This window comes from Malus sylvestris, chromosome 16, assembly GCF_916048215.2.
Source record: "Malus sylvestris chromosome 16, drMalSylv7.2, whole genome shotgun sequence".
In the NCBI taxonomy this organism is placed as follows: domain Eukaryota; kingdom Viridiplantae; phylum Streptophyta; class Magnoliopsida; order Rosales; family Rosaceae; genus Malus; species Malus sylvestris.
In genome coordinates, this window is record NC_062275.1 from 2937047 (window position 1) to 2959105 (window position 22059).

The window sequence follows — 22059 nt, forward strand, 5'->3', positions numbered from 1 at the left end:
CTTTCTAAACTCGCTTTTTAGACGAATTCTGCTAGCATTACCTATACAAAATTTCCTCCAACATCTCATAAAAAATAAAAAATAAAAAATAAATAAAACTATGAACAAACGTAACCCATGTTCAAAGATTGAAAATTCATCTAGTTTGATGTTGTGAGTTTTAAGTAACATATAAAATTATAAAACTTAAAAAACCAAATTACTAAATAGTTATATATGTAAATCTTTTATTTTTTATTTTTTTAACAAACGATATTATCTACCGTAAGGGGAAAGTGATGGGCTAAGCCTTATAATAAGTTAGCAATAATGTGGTTCAAATTCGCTTTTGACGATAATCGAACCTAAAACTTCTCACTTACAAGTGAAGAATAATACTATCAAACCGTAGTACTAAGTGACTTTTATTCTCTTAATGTACACAAAAGACACACATTACATGCGTAAATGCACGTTGTATGATATAATATTATATGGTTCATGTCCTTTGTGTTTCTCTACTTCTTTTCTTAGTGGACACCTCATCTAATTTGGGTTGCAGTCAAAGCCCGCAAGTGAATGAAGTGCCAATGTAAGTACTCGGTCGAGCGGCCCTTCTTTTTGGGTGCTCCTAAGCCCAATTTATTGTCTCATTTTCTCGTCTACTTTCCCTTTTCACCCAACATAAAAAAAACCGCCTCACCTCCACTTAACTTCTCGTTTCCTGCATAGTCTCACTCATCTCTCACAAATGATATAACTTCTCGTTTTAATAAATTACCGCATCACCTCGATCTAAACTCAATTGCGTTTGGGCGTTTGAGTTTTCCTTTGGATTTCAAGGTTTTGGAATTCAATGAGTAGGTTATGTATTTCCATGTTTTAGAAAGATGGGAAATGAGGGAGAAGGGGTTGGAGGAGAGAAAATTTAAAGCCATGGGTCTTATGAAGCAGTGATGGGTGTTTGGACGACGAAGGGGGAGATAGATGGAGTGGACAATGGCCCGCTGCTGTTATTTCACCCATTTTTATTTTATAGGTCCTTTTAAGTTATTTTGCAAAAGAATATAAATAAATATATTATTTTAAAATTAATATTAACATTTGTATTTTATAGGTCCTTTTAAGTTATTTTGCAAAAGAATATAAATAAATATATTATTTTAAAATTAATATTAACATTTGCCTTCACATTTTGTGTGTATGAACACATTGTTTTAGAAAATGAGAAGGAGAGGGAGAGAGAGAGAGAGAGAGAGAGAGAACATGTGGGGGGGGGAGTGGGAGGTTTCTTTTTTTTTTTTAATATTGGAGGTATTTTAATATCACATGTAGGTGAGACTTCAATAAAAAACAGTAAAATTTAGACCTGTAAAATTACATTATTACCCATCATTTTTTGTTGTGCGATAAAAGACTAAGTAATTTTTTTCACATTTTTGTATTGATAAAAATATTTCATTAATTAATAGAGATTAATAGAGATAAGACAATTGAGCAAGAATAACAGCTAAGGATTATATTGAAAATACCAAATTGACCTACGGGGCCTACAAGCCCCTGAATTATTTAATGTAATGACTCATGAAGCATTTCTAGCCAAACATCTTTGATTCTTTCGTTAGATTGAGAATGATATTCTTTACAAATAATACATGTATGATAGATTCCCAACTTTGTGAGTTTGTGCTCAACTAATTAAAGTGGCGGGTTTAAATAATAGAGACAATCTCGTCTTTGATGCGTTATGGAATCATATTATTGCTATAAATCATGTCTTGTTATTATTATATAAATCATGTTTTGATACTGATAAAGGAATAACAAACGTTGTCGAATAGTCATTTGTTCGTACGCATATCTGGATAATTAAAATTGGAAACAATTAATTTGTGGTTGGGTTACAATCAGGAATGGTTTAGAGATTTTTAAGATCTGGAGCGACTCTAAAAACATATGCCTTCACTTTATATAAGAAAAATATTTATTTTCACACGTAAGATATCGATAAAATTATACTTAGAAAATCACTTCAAATTTTATAATTTAGAAATACAGAAAAACTAATTTATTTTGTATCGTGAGAAGGAAACAGAAAAACTCCGGGTTTACAAGTAGATAGATATGAGTTTTTTTTTCCATCTGAACTTTTAAAGTGTTTTGTATAAATCGTGAGGTGTTTTTTCTTATTTACTAACCTTGTTAATATGGGACTAAAAAAATAATGATGTTTTTTAGTTTTTAATTGATATGTATAAGTAATAAATTGGTACTAAATTAAATTTTTTGATGACACGTTATATGATTTGCAAATTTGGTCTAAAAATTTGGTCAACGCATTACTCTTCATTGAATATTAGACTTGAATTGGAACAAATGTTTAAAAATAACAACTCATATAGCTACTAGCTACTAGCTACTAATTAAAAATGAATTAACAACCAAACAAATATTCGTAAAAATTGAAAAGAATAAACATGTACTTAGCATTTTAAACTTAGGACCTCTCGTTAATTTTAAAAAACAAAAACCATTGATTCTAATTAAACTATTTGATCATTTAGCCAAATTTATATATTTATAATCTTATGAAAATAAATTTGTAAAAATTGAAAAATAAATAAGCACACATGGTATTTTGAACTCAAGACCTCCTTATTAATTTCAAACAACAAAACTATCAGTTCTAGTTAAATTTCTTTCTCATTAAACCAAATTTTATAAATTTATACTCTTATGAAAATATATATAAATATACTATCGTAATAATTTTGGTGTCCCAAATTATTTTAGACCCCGAACAGTCGTCCCGCCAACCCTGAGCTTGGGCCGGCCCTGGTTACAACAGCACTTCTTGTTTTGCTTTCGCTTCCTGACAATTCTAATTTATACAACCGTGGATGATTGCACCGCCCTTGATTTATTATATTGATCTGGAGCCACAAATTGAATATACCAGCGTACAATGCTGGTGATATTTGAAACTTAAGTATCGTTGTAACAAATTTGGTTAAATCTAAGTTTGCAAACACTTTTATGTTTTTATATCAACATAATTAAATACAATTATTTTTTAAGTATCGTTGTAACAAATTTGGTTAAATCTAAGTTTGCAAACACTTTTATGTTTTTATATCAACATAATTAAATACAATTATTTTTTCGTGATGCTTTCAGCCATTTTAAAAAGGGTTTCAAAAATCCCATAAATCAAAAAACAAGAAAAGGAAAAAATGGTAAATTATATTTCGCCTCCTCATATTTTCATTCAATTACAAATGAGTGGTGCTATACACTCACCATTTTTTTACCTCCCACACACTTTTGTTAATTTTTGTTCATTGATATTCTTCAATTCATTTGATCCGACGATTGAAAATTAAGAGGGTGTGAGGAGTAAAATGGATGTGTGGATCATGTTAACGTTAAAATGGTAAGGTTACAAAACTTAATTAAATCACTTTAGACGGGCTTAAGAAACATGCTGGTATTAAAGGGACTCAAAGATATAAGTGGTTCGCCCCTTAAAAATGGCTACATCCACTTTGTTGCTCATCAATATATTGATTTCAAGGCTAAATAGCGCTCGGTTCATATATTCACTCTATTCTCTCTCTTGTGGGCTCTCAAACTGACATTTAGTGTGCCAACAACTTGCACTAGCTTATTGACACATTTCCACCTATTCGCCCATGCCCTTGTTCGCATTAGTAGTCAGGGTGATGTGCCTTTTAGGTTCAGGCGAGCAGAGTGTCCCACTTAGACCTTGGTTACTCTACCCTCCTTGCCAAGCATTATTCCGACTGCCTTTACGTTCTATCCTAGGCCTTTGTTGTGGATTGTAAGTTGCTCTATGGTCTGAATAGCACTTTAGTAGTTCTGCCCCTAGAGACTTGTGCAATAAAGTTGTCAGTTCGCTCACATGTTCCACGCGGTTGAGTGATTTTTCTTTTGTCTCGGTCAGCTCGAGTGTTCGGGTCAACCCTCTTTGAACCCCTTGGGCCGTGGGCTCCTTAGTCTTTCCTTGGGCTTATGCCATTTGCTGGGCCTAAAAGGGCCCAACGTTAACAAATAACACCACCTTTAAAATTCTCATACAATGACTCACGAAAAAATTGTGAGCCGTTTTATGAAATTTTAAAAATTGAAAAACATTGTATGAAATCCTAATTTACTGGAAGAAAAAACCAAAATGAGAGAGTGGATTCAACGCGCACAGGGTCAACGCTTGGACTGTTTGATAAGGAGGCATATTCTCTGCCCTCCCACTTCCCGTGCCCTCCTGTTTGTGTGGTTACAGTTAAACCACGTTAACATTTTATATTACTATTCATTTTGGTCTTATTATCTGTATAAAAAATATATATAAAATGTTGACGTGACTTAACCGTGACCACACAAAACAGGAGGGCACGGGAAGGCACGTGAAGTGGGAGGGCAGAGAATCCGCCTCCGTTTGATAAAGCTGCCAGAGCATCCAATCCTCTCCCAACAGTCTTTTTTTCCCCTATTTTCTGAATTTTTTTTCATTGTAACCAGAACACTAGTGATACATTATGTGTTTTTATATAAGTGATGAGAAATTTTAATTTTTAAGTTATTAACTTTTTTTAACACACAAATATCATACCATTTATATAATGACAAGTGATGTACTATTCCATGTTCTGAACTTCCGATCACACTAAAAAATCTTTCATCTTTTCTATTTTTTTTTCGTGGTAAAAAAAAAAAAAAAAAAAAAAAAATCGATGGTGACTCGCAGCCTCTTTTTATACATTAAACCGCATCCGCATGCTTCAAATATCCCCACACTGTTGTACTCTGCTACTCCTACTACTTATCCCGGGTTCAGAAACTCCAACGACCCAGCCGAGTCAGTCACATATCGCCGAACCAACCCACTCGCTCACTCACCAAATTGGCAGAGCGATTCCCAAACTCTGACTCACTTCTTTGCGAAAAAGCATTCAGTTATTCTTCTACGCTACTCAGTGAAAAAATGAGTACAGTCGTGCAGGTAATTCAATCTCTCTGATTAATCAAAACGCGTTCGTATTTTGTTTTGATTTCGATTTGTTTAGCTTAATTATGTTGATGCTTTCGTTGATTAGGGTTTCACCAAGTCGCTTGCCATGACTGTGCTCTCGGAGATCGGCGACAAGACCTTCTTCGCCGCTGCGGTTAGTTTATGCGATTGCAATTTTGTTTCTTTTTACCTTTTGCTTGTTTTTGAGTTGTGGAAAAGAATTTGGGCATGTTAAAAAGTTTACGAATTCAATACTACTGAGAAAATCGAGTTTCTGCTGAATTGTTTAGTTTACGTATGAATTTTGAGAGGACATAGTAAAATTTGAATGCTCTCGGTCACCTGTTGAGCATTTTATGGGGTATAGATGCATATAAAATATACTTGTGTCCCTGCCTTGGGTACGAAGCGAATTCCATAAGGGCGAGAACCACATCCTGAATTAATATTCTTCTGTCTATATACGATTTTTGCATAGTAATCTAATGGTGTGATGTTTTTGCTTCAAGATCCTTGCGATGCGCCATCCTAGAAGACTTGTTTTGGCAGGTTGCCTAGGAGCTCTGATTGTAAGCATTTTCTCCCACTTTATAAACGTTTAGTCAGTTATGTCTGTGATCTCGGATGTTTCTTTTTTGAGGCCTCACATGTATCTCAATTTTTTGTTGAATTTTAGGTGATGACTATTCTTTCTGTTCTCGTCGGCTTGGCTGCTCCAAATCTGGTAAGCACTCTGATTCTGCCACCGTGGAATTGCTCATCTAGGGATTTGTTTTAAGATCCAAGGGAATTTACTTGTTGGAAAATTAGTTATTAGTTTATTTTTGTTTATGGTTTTCTTGTGGGACAAGGATGTTAGAATTTTCTATATCCTTTAAGGATTAGGATTGTGCTTTAGTTTTCACTATATATAATAGAGCTTGTATTAGTTAGTTTTAACAAGTCAGTCACGATGTAGTCTCTTGGGATTATGTAGCTGTTTCGGCATTCAATTTGTTTAATAATATTCTTATTATTTTGTAATCTTGTTCGTTGCGCACTCTGATATTCAACTTGGTATCAGAGCAGGTTTGATCATTCGGGATTTAATCTGCTTGTTTGATATCCGTTTCTCTATTGCCTCCGTTATCTGTTAGGGTTCTAGTTAGGTTCGTCAAGATTGATTGTTATTGGTTTCTTTTTGGGTCTGGATTAGGTGAGTTTTGTGAAAGTTGTCCGCTTTTGTTATGGTCAATCTGTGTTCGTTTTCTATGTCGTGTTTGTCAGATCGCAGAGTAATGTTTCTGCAAAAATAAGAAAATAGAAGAGAATGGAAGAAGAATACAGGAAGAAGGATACAGGAAAATGGAAAAGAAGAAGACGTGCTGTTTAAAGGGGGAGGAAAAAAAAAAAAAAAGGAAGAAACAAAAAAAAGGAAAAAGAAAAAATTGGTTGATTGTTTGAGGCTTAGGCCCACATGGGCAAGAAAGAAATATGATTTGTTTGGTTTGTGTGTCATTCTCACCACGACGATCGTTCGAGTGCTTGGACTGGTGATCATTCGAGTGACGTTACGAAAGTTGGATTTTTTGTTTTTTGTTCAAGTTTGTTCGGAAGTTGGAATTTGCATCGGCATTGGCATTAGCATTGGAATTTGGAGTCTTGCATCCGCATCTACTTGTTGGCAAACTCATGACGTGTACCGCCATGAGTTTGACGGGGGGTGTTGGAAAATTAGTTATTAGTTTATTTTTGTTTATGGTTTTCTTGTGGGACAAGGATGTTAGAATATTCTATATCCTTTAAGGATTATGATTGTGCTTTAGTTTTCACTATATATAATAGTGCTTGTATTAGTTAGTTTTAACAAGTCAGTCACGATGTAGTCTCTTGGGATTATGTAGCCGTTTCGGCATTTAGTTTGTTTAATAATATTCTTATTATTTTGTAATCTTGTTCGTTGCGCACTCTGATATTCAACTTTACTTTCATGATATGATGGTTAATGATTGTCCCACTTAGAGCATCTCTTAGTGGTGGTCATTTGAGTGGAAACATTTTAAGGAAAAAGGATTTAAGACCGACTTTGATCTACAGTAAATTCTATTTTAAGGTTATAGAGTTATAGGTGACTGAAGTTTACTTCAAACGGTAAGAATCTACTGGTATTGAACTTTAGTATGAGATCCCATTTCATTCGGCCTGCAATTCCAAGGACGATTGCAGTTTTTATTGATTGTTTGGGCTTAGTAATATGGATACAAGCTATAAACTAAAAATTTGTTCATCATAAGCGAAACCTGTTGTTTAAAACTCTAGAAGACTGAAAACTTCGTGTTGTCATATGCTTCTGTCATCGACACAAGTGGTGCCAGAATTAACTGGAACATTATATTCAGTCAATATGGGTGAATAATACATTGACAAATCTCTCAGCATGTAGTTGAGGGCATCTACCTAAAGTTGCCTGACTGACATTACCAAGAATAGCCATATTTCTATTTGTTTTCTGTTCTAATATGAATATACTGAACACTGATCTTGAATTGCAGCTCTCAAGGAAATGGTCCCATCACATAACGACGGTGTTGTTCTTTGGTTTTGGACTATGGTCCTTATGGGATGCTTTTAAAGAAGATGGGTAATGGAATTATTATTATTTTTTTGTATTTATTTTACTGTTTTCTTTTTGTGGTCGAATTTAATTATGGTTACCCTACAGGGGTGATGATGAGCTTGCAGAAGTTGAAGCAGAGTTGGTTGGTTTCTCATATTTTTATTCATAGCTTGCATTCAATTTAAATCCTTTCTGATTTCACCCTTTTGGTGCCATTAGGATGCTGATCTAAAGGCTAACACAGGAGGCAGCAAACGTAGTAAGGTGCCCCGAGACACACTCTCTCTCTACTATGTGCAATTTTGAGCTACACCATTATGAGATACATCATGCTAGTTTTTGTTTTTAACTTATGAACGTCGATTACTTTTCAGGATGATGATGACAAGAAGCAGAGACGTTCATTTCTCTTGCAGTTCTTCTCACCAATCTTTTTGAAGGTGTTGTCATCTGTGGATTACGAAATTCAAATTTTTGCATGACTATAACTTAACCGCATCTATCATGCTTATGCTGTAGGCCTTTTCCATTACTTTTTTCGGTGAATGGGGTGACAAGAGCCAGGTGAGCATTTTTCCCGTTGAATATATAATTTTATTCATTATTGCTTCAAGACGGTTTGGTTTTGACCTGCTATTCTTTCAGCTAGCTACCATCGGTCTGGCTGCAGATGAGAACCCATTAGGTGTGGTTCTTGGTGGAATCTTGTAAGTTCCCATCCTTTATAAACTGAACGGCTTCTGAAATCTCGTAGTTATTCCATTTATTGTTACTTCTGCACTATTTACTGATTGTGCTTCCCATCTTTTTCTCAGAGGACAAGCATTGTGTACGACTGCCGCTGTCCTTGGTGGAAAGAGCTTGGCATCTCAGATATCTGAGAAAATAGTAATTATATGCCCTGCCTTTGTGCTTTAACATATTATAGTTCTCGTTTTTATATATCATGCCTGTTGGCTGTAGGAAAATATGTGGCATCAAAGTTGTAAGTTATAACTGTTTTGTTCAGGTTGGTTTATCAGGTGGAGTTCTTTTCATTGTTTTCGGAATCCAATCCTTCCTTTCGACGGTGGAGGCTTGATACCTATAGTCTGATCAATGATTAGTAAGTATGCTGACTACATTTACACCATATATTCATAGCAAAGTAGACATTTTAGAGGTGTGAGTGGCCGGAAAATGCATTCTCGTTGTAAAAATTTCACAAAGAGAAGAATGCGATAACTGTTCTAGAATATGTTTTTGATGACGACTCTTCTGTGTCCTAATGTGCGTTTCAGGGATTGATGGATGATTTGTTGACTAAAGAACTTACATCTCCACCTACACCGTGCGAGTAATTTACAAGCATTTCAGCTTCATTGTTTATCAAAACGACAAGCGTACCAGAAAAAGAACTGATTCAAAGAGTTGGATTGTCTACAAGGACAATACCAATATTGCACTCTGGCAACTTTGGAATCACTGACGAGAACCGTTCTGCTCTACTCTGTCGTTGCATTCCATTCGTATAAAATCAAAGTTTACGTTGATCTCGATATATCTCTACTCGGATTATGTTGTAACCTTACCGTAACAAAGGTCATTTATCTTATCAATTGGAATTATGGGATTACTTTATTCGTATAAGACTCCTGGTTTTAACTCATTTCGATGAATCGCAATCGAACAGGAGTACTCAAGATGATGGAACCGATCAATCTGAACAGATAACAAGTCGAATCAACACGAAAAGAAAATTTGGTATCGAATTTTAATGCTGGACTAATGCAAATAAAAGGGAGCTATTAGTCCAACAATAGTAGCAGCGGATAATCAAGAATAAATACCGCTGAAAGACAGTACTTTTGGTTGTCTAAAAGCGCTTTTGATCTTCCCATAAGCAAGTCTTAAGTGAACCCTAAGTTGATTAAATGTAAATGAGCAGATTTGAAAAGCACCATCTATATAAGCTAAGACGGAGAGTTCAGCAGGCCACTGCCACTCGGAACACAGTGCAATCTCAAACACTAAAACTAAGCCTTTTTATTAAACTACCACCCTCTTGTCTTAATTTTACCATAGGATGAACGAGATTTCATATCAATCGGGGCATTGGGATTAATATGTACATCCGATGCTCAGGGGTATTCTTCACAGCAATTGGATTTCCACCATGCACGTTGTTAACATCCGCCACCTGCAGGTTCAATTGAACTCAGAAGTCCATTGTGTCTCAGTTGCATGCAGTGTTCTTCAGCATCGGCCTGTGCACATATGATCACTACCGACAAGCCATTGTGGTGTGCTTCTTGCATAATATTAACAGCATTGTCAAGGGTCATCCCCGGAATAACCTTCATCAGTACTTGCACAACATATTCCCGTTTGTTGAAGTTGTCGTTGTGCAGTATTACACGATATGGAGGAGCTGGCTTCCTTGATTTCCTGAACAATTTTGGACAGTCTAACATTAACTCTCTTCTAATTTTACAAAGGATAAACCATGAACTCAAAGAAAAACCACAAGTACCAAATTGAACCGGAACCAGATGAGCATGGAAGGATCATATGTTTTAATAGTTTGTCTTAACGATCAAGTTTGGTGCAACAGGATACGCACAGGTAGGGCATTCGATAGGAGTGATGCAAAACCCATTTTGCAGCAGTAAAATGTCAAACAAAGCACTCGTATGGTGTAAAAATATAACTGTATTTCCATACCTCAAATCAAACTCAGAATCACGGGCAGGAGTTGTTTTCTCTCTAACTGGCCTTTCCAATAACCCTCCTCCTTTACCAGGTACTGCTGCTGATACAGCCACAGGAATGCTAATATTGGTGCATTTTCCTTTACAAAGAGGGTGTCTATCTCCTGCTAAACACGTTTTATGAAAAAACTTCGCCAATTGTAATCACTCGGGCATATATATGTTCAAGGATAAAGAAACACTACAGAAACGCACTATTCTTACTAACCAATCTTTGATTGAAAAAAAAAAAAAACATTTAGCAACAGTCAAGAATTAAGAAGATAGCATAATCTAGAACCTCCACAACATGTGTATTTACAAGCCTGCAGATATATGTCTACAGAATCTATGGATTTTGAAAAACCAAATCTTTAGTATTGGCTCTCCGATTGCTCGGAAAGATGAAATACAGCGAAATTGTAGCAAAGGCACTCTTAGCCCTGGTATAAGAGGAATCATGAGTTATAGTATATTAAAAAAATTAAACTGAAACTAAGTCATAATACAAATTACACTGAAGTCAGACCCTAGAGATGCTGGATCTTTAGGACTGCACAAAAATCCTTGTAACCCTTTTAAGGAAACCAACACGATGGATCTTTAGTGCCGCTCCCATTGCTCGATCTTACATTAGCAAAAACCGAAACTCCACCATTCCCAAAACACAGCACATACGAAGCTCGCCAAAGTTTATTCACAAGTACACAACGAACTAACTTGCATTACACTCCCCTACCAACCTCTTCCAAGATACTGGAAAATTTGACATGAACTTTGTACCTACCGAAAAAGCTTTCAATTTTCGGAAAAGTTTATTGTAATCAAAACTTTCAAATCATCAAAGAATACAAATGCACACTTACACATACGATTCGAGCAAGTATATAATCCTTTGGCAGCATCGACAGAACTTAATAAGGAACTACATACAGCTATATAACAATATGGGGTTTTTCCTTAGCAGTTCATGTTCTGTAAAACCAGTGCTGAACACTTCCATTTTACAAAGAAAAAGAAACCCATTAGAGATAATCAATTTTCTAGGCGTATTATACATTTAAATTTCATAAAATTCAATAAAAAACAACAAAAATCCTAATTTAAAAAAAAAAAATCAAGCTTTGAGTTAGAGGAGCTAAGAAAATCTACTCGTAACCATGCAGCTGCTGAAGAAATCAAAGATTTTGAGGGAAACCCAAAATCCGAAAAGAGGGAAAGAAATGAGAAAAATGCAGAGAACCTGGTTTGGGGTTGAGGACGTGGTTGGGGGAGAGAGGGATTCTCCCGCAAATCGCAGTCTCCATGAATCGATCTTTCTTTTTTCTTGTGCTGCTGCTTCTGCTGCAATGCGTCGTGCGATTTTATTTATTTAGTTACCGGAATTTTCTGTTTTGGTTTAAACAACCGAAATAACAAGAAAAGGATCGAACAATTGGTGGACTCCTGTGCTCTGTGTCTGGTGGGACTGCTGGTTTTCGCAATCCATAAGACGGCGTCGTCTTGACCCTACCAAGTACGAACACTTGAAATAATTTTTGTCAAATTATAAATCCAATTTCTTCACCAAAATAAATGAATAAATACATAAATAAATCCAATTTAAAATGAAAATCCGAAATGAGCGGTGGGTTAGGCATCTCCAATGCACTAGTTCAGTTTCATTAACGCAATTTATAGTTAATGTAATTTGGGTCTTGAATTTTTATTTTCAGTCAATTTATACTTTATACTTATAAAAATAAGTTAATATGAACATTATGTCGACTTGTTAAGATTTTATTTATTTTATGAAATCCTATAAGTTGACAAAAGACTTCACAATGGCTTATTTTATCAAGCCCTAAAATTTAACGTAACTCTTGACTAGTGAATATTTGATCGTACATTCAACCCTCAATTTATTATTAGTTTCATGTATAAGTTATAACGGAACATATTAGATTTTTCGTAGTTTTGACACTAGGTGAAAATGCAGAGAGCCTCGGTTAGGCTTCGCTGGGGTGATTATCAGGGATGAGGGAGGCCGTTTCTTGGCTGTTGCTAGGTACCCTCTTTTGGCTCCTAATGCCGCAGCTGCTGAGGCTTTGGCTCTGATTCGTGGGTGTAAGCTGGGTATTTCGATGGGAGTGAGCTCTGCTTTGATCGAGTCTGATTCTCTTGAAGCGATTTCTTGTCTTCGTGGTTCTCTTGATAATGGCAGTTGAGAGGCTTATCCGTTCTTGGCAAGGGCGCTTAGGTTGAGTGAGTCTTTCCAGAACTGTCGCTGGTCTTGGGTTCCAAGATCAGCCAACATGGCCGCGGATGCTCTCGCGTCAGCTGGTTTTACGGAGATGTGTGATGTTGTGTGGGTCGATAGGCCCCCATCTTCGTTAGTGCATGTCTTATGTAATGATGATCTTCCTTGTCCTCATTAGTGGTTCTTTGGGGTGACACTTTTACTTGGTTGAAGTGTCTGTTGGTCTTAGCCCCTTTCACTGCTTCTTTTTTTTCTTGGTTGGTCTTCCTTGGTGTTCGCACTGGAGTTGGCTTTCTTGTCTCTGTTTGGCTTTGGAATGTGATTTCCTAGCTTTCAAATAAATAAATAAATAAATAAAAGTAGAGAGCAAAAAAAAATGGAACTGTCCTTTTTTAAGTTTTGCTCTCACGGCCACTTTCGTCTCTCACTTCATCTGTGTCTGTAGGTCTCACCCTTTGAACTCTTCTCGATTAGTTATTCAAATTCCAGTTATTTAACCATGGCCGTCAGGAAAAAAATAAGAGGATTTCCAAGTTAAAGAAAGCAGGAAAGAAGAAAGCTGCCGATCCGTTTACGAAATATGAAGAAAGATTGGTACGACATCAATGCCCCTCGTCTGTGGTTCTATAACAACAACATGGGTAAAACTCTGGTCTCCCGTACTCAGGGCACCAAGATTGCTTCCGGAGCACTCAAACATCGACTTTCGGAGGTCTCACAAACTTTTGGGGGATGAATTTCACTATGGACAAGCTGAGGTCCTTAGTAAGGAAATGGCAGACTTTGATGGAAGCTCACGTAGATGTGAAGACGACAGACAATTATACTTTAAGGATGTTCTGCATTGGCTTCTCTAAGAGACGTCAAAATTGGGTCGGTAAGCGCTTGATAACATTACACATCAGAAAACACTTCAAGTTCAATATTTTAGAAGAAAAAACTAAACTACCCTACTTAATCTGCATGCAACTTTTAGCACGATTAAAGTGTTTCAGTATGAAACTTATAATTGTTCGGGGTCTTTTTTTCTTTCTTTCTTCTAATTTACTAAATAGGTTAAGAAGACCTGCTACGCACCAGCCAGATTAGGCGGATCCGCTGCAAGATGAGGGAGATCATGGTCGCGTGGGCGACAACAAGTGATCTGAATGACTTTGTCAGAAGGTTGATGGCTGAAAGTATAGGTAGAGATATTGAGAAGGAAACACAGAGCATCTTTCCTTTACAAAATGTGTTAGGCCCGGCCCAGGCCCAGTGCAACCGGGGCGGGTGTCCGGGGCCCAAAATTGAAGGGGCACCAAAAAATAAAAACCCACATAATTAGTATAAAAAAATAAAAAATTATCCAGCCCAAGTTTGACAAAATAGTTGAACGACCCATCCCCCAATTAACCCTACCCGTTTGCCATTGCAATCTCTCTCTCATTGAAACTGGGCCGCGGACCTCTCATCACAGTCATTGAAGCCGGCACGACTTCTGCGACGATGACCTCCATCACCTCCGTGGAGTTGAATTTCGTAGTCTTTCGTTACCTTCAGTAATCAGGTATGCTTCACTTTGCAAACCCTCAAATCGACTTTTCGAATTTATTTCCCTAATTTTCTGTTCCCGTTTTTAATTGTATTGTCATTCTAGGGTTTCTGGGAATTTGGGTGTGCTGTACAGAGTATAGGGGTGTATTTATCAATTGCTGTTACATGTTTGCTATTATAACTTAATTAGGGTTGAGAACTATAATTTTGGGAACAAGTTTGCAAATTGGCTTCCTGTTGCGTCGAGAGGGCATGAGATTATGGTGTATTTATCAAAGAAACTTTATATTAAGTTATTAACTAGAGCTTACTTCAATTTTAGGCGGATTATGTTCAAGAATACAGCAGCTATGTGGGATTTATGAGGGATGGAGCACAGTGGTTTGTGGAGAACACAGACATTAAACTTGTTGGTGAGATATATATATTCGCACTTATGTTATTTTTTATGACATGTAGTTTCTAACAGTCTGCGTGTATGATTAGGGTAATATAATCTTATACTGAGCTCTTCTCAGTGAGATATAACTGATTATTTTGCTGTTTATGTTATCATTTCTGTTCTTTCTTTTGAAGCTGACGTGTTCGTCTTTTGTTAAATATAGGAATTGATTGCTTATCCGCTGCTGCATATGATGATTTGATTCCATCCCACCTTGTTTTTCTAGAAGGCTGGGTAAGAAAATCTTTATTTGACAAGACATGAAAGGGTTTTTTCTTTAGTTCATGATTATTTTAGCTGGATGAGTTCCAGTTGGTAGATTGTTGAACAGTGGTAAATGCAGAACCAAAAATAGAGGCAACCAAGTTTTTGTGTTTTTTCAAGACTCAACCTAACACTGCTTTGCAAGTGGTTTCACCCTTCCCTTTGCCACATGCTTTGGTTTTGAAGCGACCATACATCAACTCATGATTAATCCCCTATTTGTTGCAGGAAATGATGACCCCCTCCAAGGAGAAATAGCATGGAATAGGACGCCACGAGAGCTTGGTATTTCAGCTTATGCTCTTCAACAACTTGGTGGTTCACATGGTATGCAGTTGAGATTAATTTAGTGGGATATGTTATTTTACATGATTGGATGAATATCTGGTTGGATTTGGGATGTATTGGATGTGTATTTAATGTGTTATGTGATTGGTTTTTTTTTTTTTTTCTTTCTTGCAGCTGCTACACCAAAACAAATTAGAGAATTAATGAAGGTTGATGGGCTTACTAATGAAGAAGTCAAAAGCCATTTGCAGGTTTGTATATGTGATTATCCATCTGTTTTTAATCGTAATTTGGCTGATGTGAATAAAATTTTATACATACATGACGGAAATTGGAAGCCATTTTGCATGCTATTAGTGGTGAATCTTTTTACACATACATGTGATTATCCTCTTTAAATATATTTTTTTTAAACATGTATTTTCGTATTAAAAAAAGGGCACATTTTGAGCTTTTGCACTGGGCACCAAAAAATTCAGGACCGGCCCAAGGTCATGTTAAAAGTACCCAAGTTTGATACTGACAAGATGATGTATATTCATGGTTATGAAGACCTTGGTGTCAAGGTTGAGAGGCCTGATCATAAAGAAGAAACTGCCCTGGAAAAAAACGCAGGACCGTGATGTTTTGAACTAATCCAAACTACGGGGAGGAGGATTTGAACTCAAGTGCATAATAGAGCATAACTAGTCTAGCAAATGCAGCTATGCCCAAGTTTATAGATATCATCGGAGGTAAATTGTTGCCAGCATTTTTTTTTATTTCTTCTACTTTAGAGTTGCTCGAATTATGTTTTGTGAAATTTCTCTAAGGACAAAGAACCACTTATTCATTTCCCGCCATTTATGCGGTGACAATATATTAGATAACACTACTCCAAAAAAGTATTTTGACTTGAAATTGCTTATGGTAAAAGCAAATTCACAGCCAGAACCTAGCATTAAAAAGTAGAAACAAATGAAAATGATGCACGAGTTGCTTGGTACGTAGCTTGGCGTTAAATATGATCCACTCTAATTAAAAGACTGCATGCTTGATTAATTCTTGAAGGAAGAGGATGACAGAACACTAGTCCTTACTAGTTACTCCGCAACTTGGATAATACATAATTTTCGTCTGATTAGTGGCATAATAATCCGCTTATATATCGTTAATTACGTGTAAAAACGATATGTTGATGCATCAGCAATGATATTACGAAAACCTCCAACTGTGGAAGCCAACATGATGAACACTCCGATGAATATGCAAACCTGTAAACACACACAGTCCTCATAAATAAACTTTTTTGTAGCATGATGTATCAATTTGCGATATCGACAATAAGGAACATTAGATATCTTTGGCTTACCCAGTTGACGAGCCATGGAATGCTGTATCTCTTTGGTTTCTTAATTCTCAGCCACATTATACAAGGAAGCTGTTGAAAAAATGCTCACTTTGTTAATTTCTTTCTGATGATCATCTGTAATTTGTGCAAGAAACAAATTAAGAAATCACAGAGTGAGATAGGCTTACAAAGTATGAAGTGGGGGCAAAACCAAATCCACCAAAGAAACCAAGAAGGTCTCCAAAGAAAGGGAAGGTGACTCCAACAAATAATGTAAAAGGAAAACTAATGAAAAGTGCTTGAAAACTTTGAGTTTTAATGATAAGGACAAAATAAAGGGTAAAGTGAATAGTACCAGGTTTGACCTTTTAGTGTAAAAATGTGGTTTTTCGTTAAAGTGAACAGTACCGTGAGTTTTTCGTTAAAACTCCCTAATGTAAATGCTGCAACAATATAGTGATTAGGAACTTAATTAGGGTTTTAATCAAGCAGAAATGACCGAGATACGGAGACGTATAGGAAATGGGAATCTCACCAACATAAGCTGATCTCGTGTTCAGTCTAAGTGCAATTCCAGGTGGGAAGTTCACCTTTTTCACCATCATCCTCTCAAGCATGTCAAAAACAGGCATAGCATAAACCTGCACACTTTTCAGTCACATCCTTAATTTAGTGTAGTTCTAATATTAATGAGAAACACTCAAAGAATCAAAGCATATATTAAAGCCATCTCCTATCAACTCTTAAAGTCGGAGTCACTAATGGTCGGATCAGTTCCAATTATTTCTTTTCAAAATAATGTTTAAAGTGTGTGTTTTTACGATAGAAAACACCTCTAATCATTAGCATTTATATTAGAAGTGCTTTTGTTATAAATTTAAAAAAAAAATAGATAATTCCAAGTGTTTCCAAAACTTTTATAAAATATATTTGGAAGTGTTTTCTAGAAAAACACTAAAAAATGCTTCTAAGTTTTTCTACCAAACATAATCAAAAGTATTTTTAGTTGTCAGGAATCACTTTTAGTTGTCTGCTTTTGTAACTGAGTGCAGATTTATACCTGGTAGCTGCCAATGACATGGACGACAACCATTAGGTTAGCAGCAGCAATGAGCCATGCAGGTTTTTTAAGATCTATGAGCACGTTATCATCGACATCTTGACCGAAAGCCCAGTACCCGATGAGGGTCACCGGGAAATAGCAAATTGCATTGATAAAGTAGGCTCCTAGAGCACCTTTCCACATGGGAATTCTCGATGGCTTCTCGGGCGTCGATGGAATTGTGGCTTGGATTTCAAGCACCACTGCATGCCCGTCAAATGCAAACGAGATTTGACCTAATGCATTGAAAACCCTAAACATGTAATCTGCAGGGCTTGTTTTCTTGTATGCATAGCTCACGTTTTCAACCTGACCTTTGCTTAAGCAACCTGCCCACGCTATAGTTGAATAACTGCAAATTAACAACAAATTCAAGTTATTAAGGAAAATTATATATTATTTGCCTTCTAAAGTTCTCTTGTTAGGTTTACGAGTAAATCTTCCGTAGGGTTGTCCTACTATTGGCAGAACTAGAGCATGCATCTCTATCCAAATTTTTTTCGAATTTTAAAAGGAAAATATTCACAAATAAAATTAGAAGGCACTAAAACAATAACATAAATATTGTGCAACGTACTAGTGTATTATTTGTTTAGTAACCTTCTAGTTTTACTTTTAATTTAAAAGTTCGTAAGTAGTTGTCACTTAGTATACTACAGTTTAGTGGTGTTCATCTTCATTTGAAAGCGAAAGGTCTTAGCCTTATTTTCGCTGAAAACAAATTCAAAATGATCGAATCAGTATGGCTAACTTAGGCTTAATCCACTCCCAGCCAATAGTATGTATTAAAAAAAAAGAATTTTAACGAAAAGCTCTCGGTATTGTTCACTTTAACAAAAAAACATATTTTTACACTAAAAATTCAATTCTGGTACTAGGCCTGGGATTTTGGACCCAACCCGTTAACCCAATCCGACCCGACCCAACCCATTAATATTTGTATTTGGATAGATGCTTAACGGGTCGGGTCGCTAACGGATGAACCCGTTAACAACCCGTTAAATAACGGGTCACTTTGGGTCCACCTATTAGACCCGTTAGGACCGTTAACACCCGTTAGTTGATGATATTTTAGTAATTTTAGTAAAGTCTTAATAACAAAAAATAAACTTTATGCAAAAAAAGAATAATAATAATTGTTAACGGGTGAAACGGGTGACCCGTTAGCTTAACGAGTCGGGTTCAACCTGACCCAAACCCAATAAACCCAACCCGTTTACAGGTCTACCTGGTAGTATTCACTTTACCCTTTATTTTGTCCTTATCGTTAAAACTCAAAGTTTTCAAGCCTTTTTCGTTTTCCTTTAAAAAAAATGAAAACTAACGAAAAGTCCAAAAAAACTTCTCTTTTAACGAAAAACCCTTTTTAAATGTATAGTGAATAGTACCAGTTAAAGGTAAATATGTGATTTTTCATTAGAAGTGAACAGTACATGGAGTATTTTGTTAAAACTGCCTTTAAAAAAATGGTACGTACTTCCCTAATTTATGCACATTTCTCTAATTGATGCTGTTGAACAAAACTAGACCACACTTGACTCGGAGAAAACTTTTAATGTGACCGAAATAAAGGATAGTATACCATGTGTCATTATACAAATAGTGGAATATATGTGTTAAAAAATTAATAATTTAAAAAATTAAACTTTCTACCACTTATATAATAACATGTGATGTACCACTCGTATTCCCGTCACAATGAAAAATTTCTCCTTAACTTGAGTTTGTGTAAAGTATGTAAAAAGGAATTAATTTCTGCACACTCCCTCTTTTTTTTTCTTTTTTTCTTTTTTTTTTCTTTTAACAGATTTTGTTTGGCCTAAAGCAAGTCTTCTAAATCAGATTTTCCTTCTCATGGAAAGTGAAAATTAAAATTGGGATGTGCTATCCACACATCTCATTTTACTTCTCACACACCTCTTGATAATTTATGTCCGTTGATCTTCTTCAATTCATCCGATCTGACGGCCAAAAATTAAAAAGGTGTGTGAGAAGTAAAATGGGGTGTGTGGATATGACACCCCTTAAAATTACTACCTTAGTGACATGATAGCTGCTGCTAGAGAAACACCAGCAACAGAGTTGAAATTGGGGAGCTGGGAAAGAAAGAAATGAAGGGAACCAAAGATGACAATCCAGTACGATTGCTTGACCGGTGTGCAATTGGCACATGCCATCTCCACAAACTTCTTTAGACACTTTCCTCCGGTGACCATGTACACTATGTCACAACCAACCTGCACAATCATTTGTTGCGGAAGCACAATCCATGGCCCGAACTTTGGTCCGAAGGCGTGTCGGCCAAGGTCGATGTATCGGTCAAACCGAGTTCCCGGAACACATTCATGGAGCTGAATCATCTGCCACATTGTGTTCAAGGTCATGCACCATGATATTACCAGCACCATTGTCCCTGGACCCCTGAAAATTAAAGGTAGAAAAAAGTAGGGCTTATTAGTATATTAATACAAAGTACAACTCGTATATGTATTATTATCATGAGTTGGGGTGTTTTGTACCATCCTCAGTAGGCCATGGCATAAGGCAGGCTGAGTACACCGGCACCGATCATGGCGGTGACTGTGTGAAAGGTGGAGTACCACCATTTTGCTCGGCGGGCGTTGTCCACCGGCTCCTCCTTCCATTTGTCGTCTGAAACAACTTCCTGCCATAGTTTCAAGCATGGACATGAACAAACAAACAGAAAAATCAGAGTGGAATTTGGAAAACGTCGTGTGAATAAAGAGTGGTGATGCTCACCTTTGGAGGAGAAGTTGTAACCATTTTTCTTTTCTTTTCTTTTGCGATGAAGACAGAGAAACACTTTCAATGTGGGAGTTGATTGGTCGTCATCATGCTGTATGTATATAGTGGTTTCCTGGCCCGGAATATAGGCAGAAATGTGGGATATGTACATTCCTCAGCCCCACACATGTATATATTTTTAGCTTTTTTTTTTACACAGGGACTTGTGCTTTTCCAGTTGAACGAGAAATTTTTAGTTGTAACGGAAATATGGATGATACACCACGTATTTTTATGTAAGTGGAGAGATATTCAGAGATGATCTCTTTCCATCACAAACCTCCTTGTATGTACTTGGCAAACGAAGTTAAAGTTTTAAACCCTCCACTTAAAATTATCTAACACGAGCTAATATTGCAAACAAGGTTTTACGAGACTTCACATTTGTCATACTAGCAATTATACACATTTATGGTGGCTAAAACTTTTTGGTGAGGAACCTTCAAAATATTTTTCGTCGCTGAAGAGGCTTTTTATATCTTTAGCGATTGCTTCTGCATATCTATTTCGTACTAGGAGTTTATTTTATTTAGGAGAAAAACTTAGAAAAAAAATGGAGAAAACTGATATGATCACCTGGCTGTGACACTTTGAAAAATAAAAAATTGTAAAATTATTTTGTGTTTAATTTTACTATATTGCCAGTGACTTTTAGGTTGGTTATTTTTCTTTATTTTGTTGGTAGGGCTAATTTGATCTTTTCAATGTCTTTTGGTTGACAAAGAAAGTTTTGTTAATAACTAGTTTAGATTATGTGGTTGGAGAGAGGTCTCGATTGGACTTTCCTATTAAGATAGTTTCTTACATTGATGAGACCAGTATGATATACGATTATGAGACCTAATAAAAGAAATTTTATGTCAGATGGCTCTAAAGATAACATGCAACGCGTGAGTTTATATATGAAAGATATGTTTCTTAAAACGGGCACAAACAATTTTTTCTCCAAAATTACTCAAGATAACTAGGACTGTGGTTTGATGATATACTCCACCCACTTTGATGCTGTATACAAAGGAATCTAAGGACCCCATTTTGACAAGCATTATTCCATTAAGCTCCCCATTTTGACAAGCATCGTTTCATTAAGCTCCCTTGTCAATTTTTCTTTACACAAAAAGTTGTTATGTGCAATTATTTATTTCTATCCCAAGTATTGAACCAATGATTAAATAGCTTACTTGGTGGTGAATGGAGCCACCTTAAATTGAATGCGTTGGCATTATAAAGAGGGAATAGTTTGAGGGGTTAATGATTAAAGGGCAAGTGAAGGAATGCTCTTAGTGTATGGGAGTTGTTGGTGGGACTCTTTTTCTTTCTTCTTTTCGAGTGTCCCCAGTGGCTTTGCTATTTGCATCCCCAAAAGCCAATGGCGATTGACTGCTACCCACTTCTTACCACAAAATTAAAGCTTAACAAGTATTATATCTTGTTTAATTAATCTTACACTAAATCAACATCATGTTTATATCATATGACACGAGTAATGTTATTTATACCATGTTTTTATACCACATTAGGTGACATTTGATGTCGATAGTCACATCATTTGAAAAATTTACAAAACCAAAGGAAATGAAGGAGAAAGACTCCTCGTATACCACAATCATCATTTAATTAACTAGTTTTTCTTAATTATTAGTTTATTAAATAATGAACTAAATTTAAAAATATGATTAATTCAAATGATATAACTATCCACATCAAATGCCATCTAAGTTGG

The 22059-nt window shown here is 36.0% G+C and overlaps 3 protein-coding genes and 1 pseudogene across 5 annotated transcripts; 2 read left to right on the top strand and 2 right to left on the bottom strand.

Moving 5' to 3' along the window:
• Positions 1-4774: 4774 nt before the first annotated feature.
• On the top strand, positions 4775-9224 carry LOC126608699 (GDT1-like protein 4). The gene is made up of 13 exons (XM_050276682.1): positions 4775-4999; positions 5094-5162; positions 5518-5577; positions 5685-5732; positions 7540-7628; positions 7710-7746; positions 7824-7868; positions 7979-8044; positions 8124-8168; positions 8250-8311; positions 8420-8492; positions 8614-8709; positions 8885-9224. The coding sequence occupies exons 1-12, from the start codon at positions 4982-4984 to the stop codon at positions 8683-8685; spliced, it is 684 nt and encodes a 227-aa protein (XP_050132639.1). The 5' UTR covers positions 4775-4981; the 3' UTR covers positions 8686-8709; positions 8885-9224.
• Positions 9225-9532: 308 nt separating this feature from the next.
• Positions 9533-11765, bottom strand: LOC126608701 (ATP-dependent Clp protease adapter protein CLPS1, chloroplastic-like). 2 transcript variants are annotated; one of them, XM_050276683.1, is made up of 3 exons: positions 11577-11765; positions 10308-10461; positions 9533-10031 (listed from the first exon to the last, which is right to left on the bottom strand). In XM_050276683.1, exons 1-3 carry the CDS (start codon positions 11638-11640, stop codon positions 9770-9772), a joined length of 480 nt encoding a protein of 159 aa, XP_050132640.1. In that variant the 5' UTR covers positions 11641-11765; the 3' UTR covers positions 9533-9769. The 2 variants fall into 2 exon arrangements, with proteins under 2 accessions (XP_050132640.1, XP_050132642.1); XM_050276685.1 differs by having other exon boundaries at positions 10308-10458; positions 11577-11764.
• A 2190-nt stretch (positions 11766-13955) lies between these two features.
• LOC126608702 (myb family transcription factor PHL4-like) lies at positions 13956-15591 on the top strand. 2 transcript variants are annotated; one of them, XM_050276687.1, is made up of 5 exons: positions 13957-14118; positions 14428-14518; positions 15040-15138; positions 15274-15350; positions 15538-15590. In XM_050276687.1, the coding sequence occupies exons 2-5, from the start codon at positions 14467-14469 to the stop codon at positions 15547-15549; spliced, it is 240 nt and encodes a 79-aa protein (XP_050132644.1). In that variant the 5' UTR covers positions 13957-14118; positions 14428-14466; the 3' UTR covers positions 15550-15590. The 2 variants fall into 2 exon arrangements, with proteins under 2 accessions (XP_050132643.1, XP_050132644.1); XM_050276686.1 differs by having other exon boundaries at positions 13956-14118; positions 15274-15591.
• A 522-nt stretch (positions 15592-16113) lies between these two features.
• LOC126608703 (lysine histidine transporter-like 6) lies at positions 16114-20420 on the bottom strand (annotated as a pseudogene).
• Between the last annotated feature and the right edge of the window lie 1639 nt (positions 20421-22059).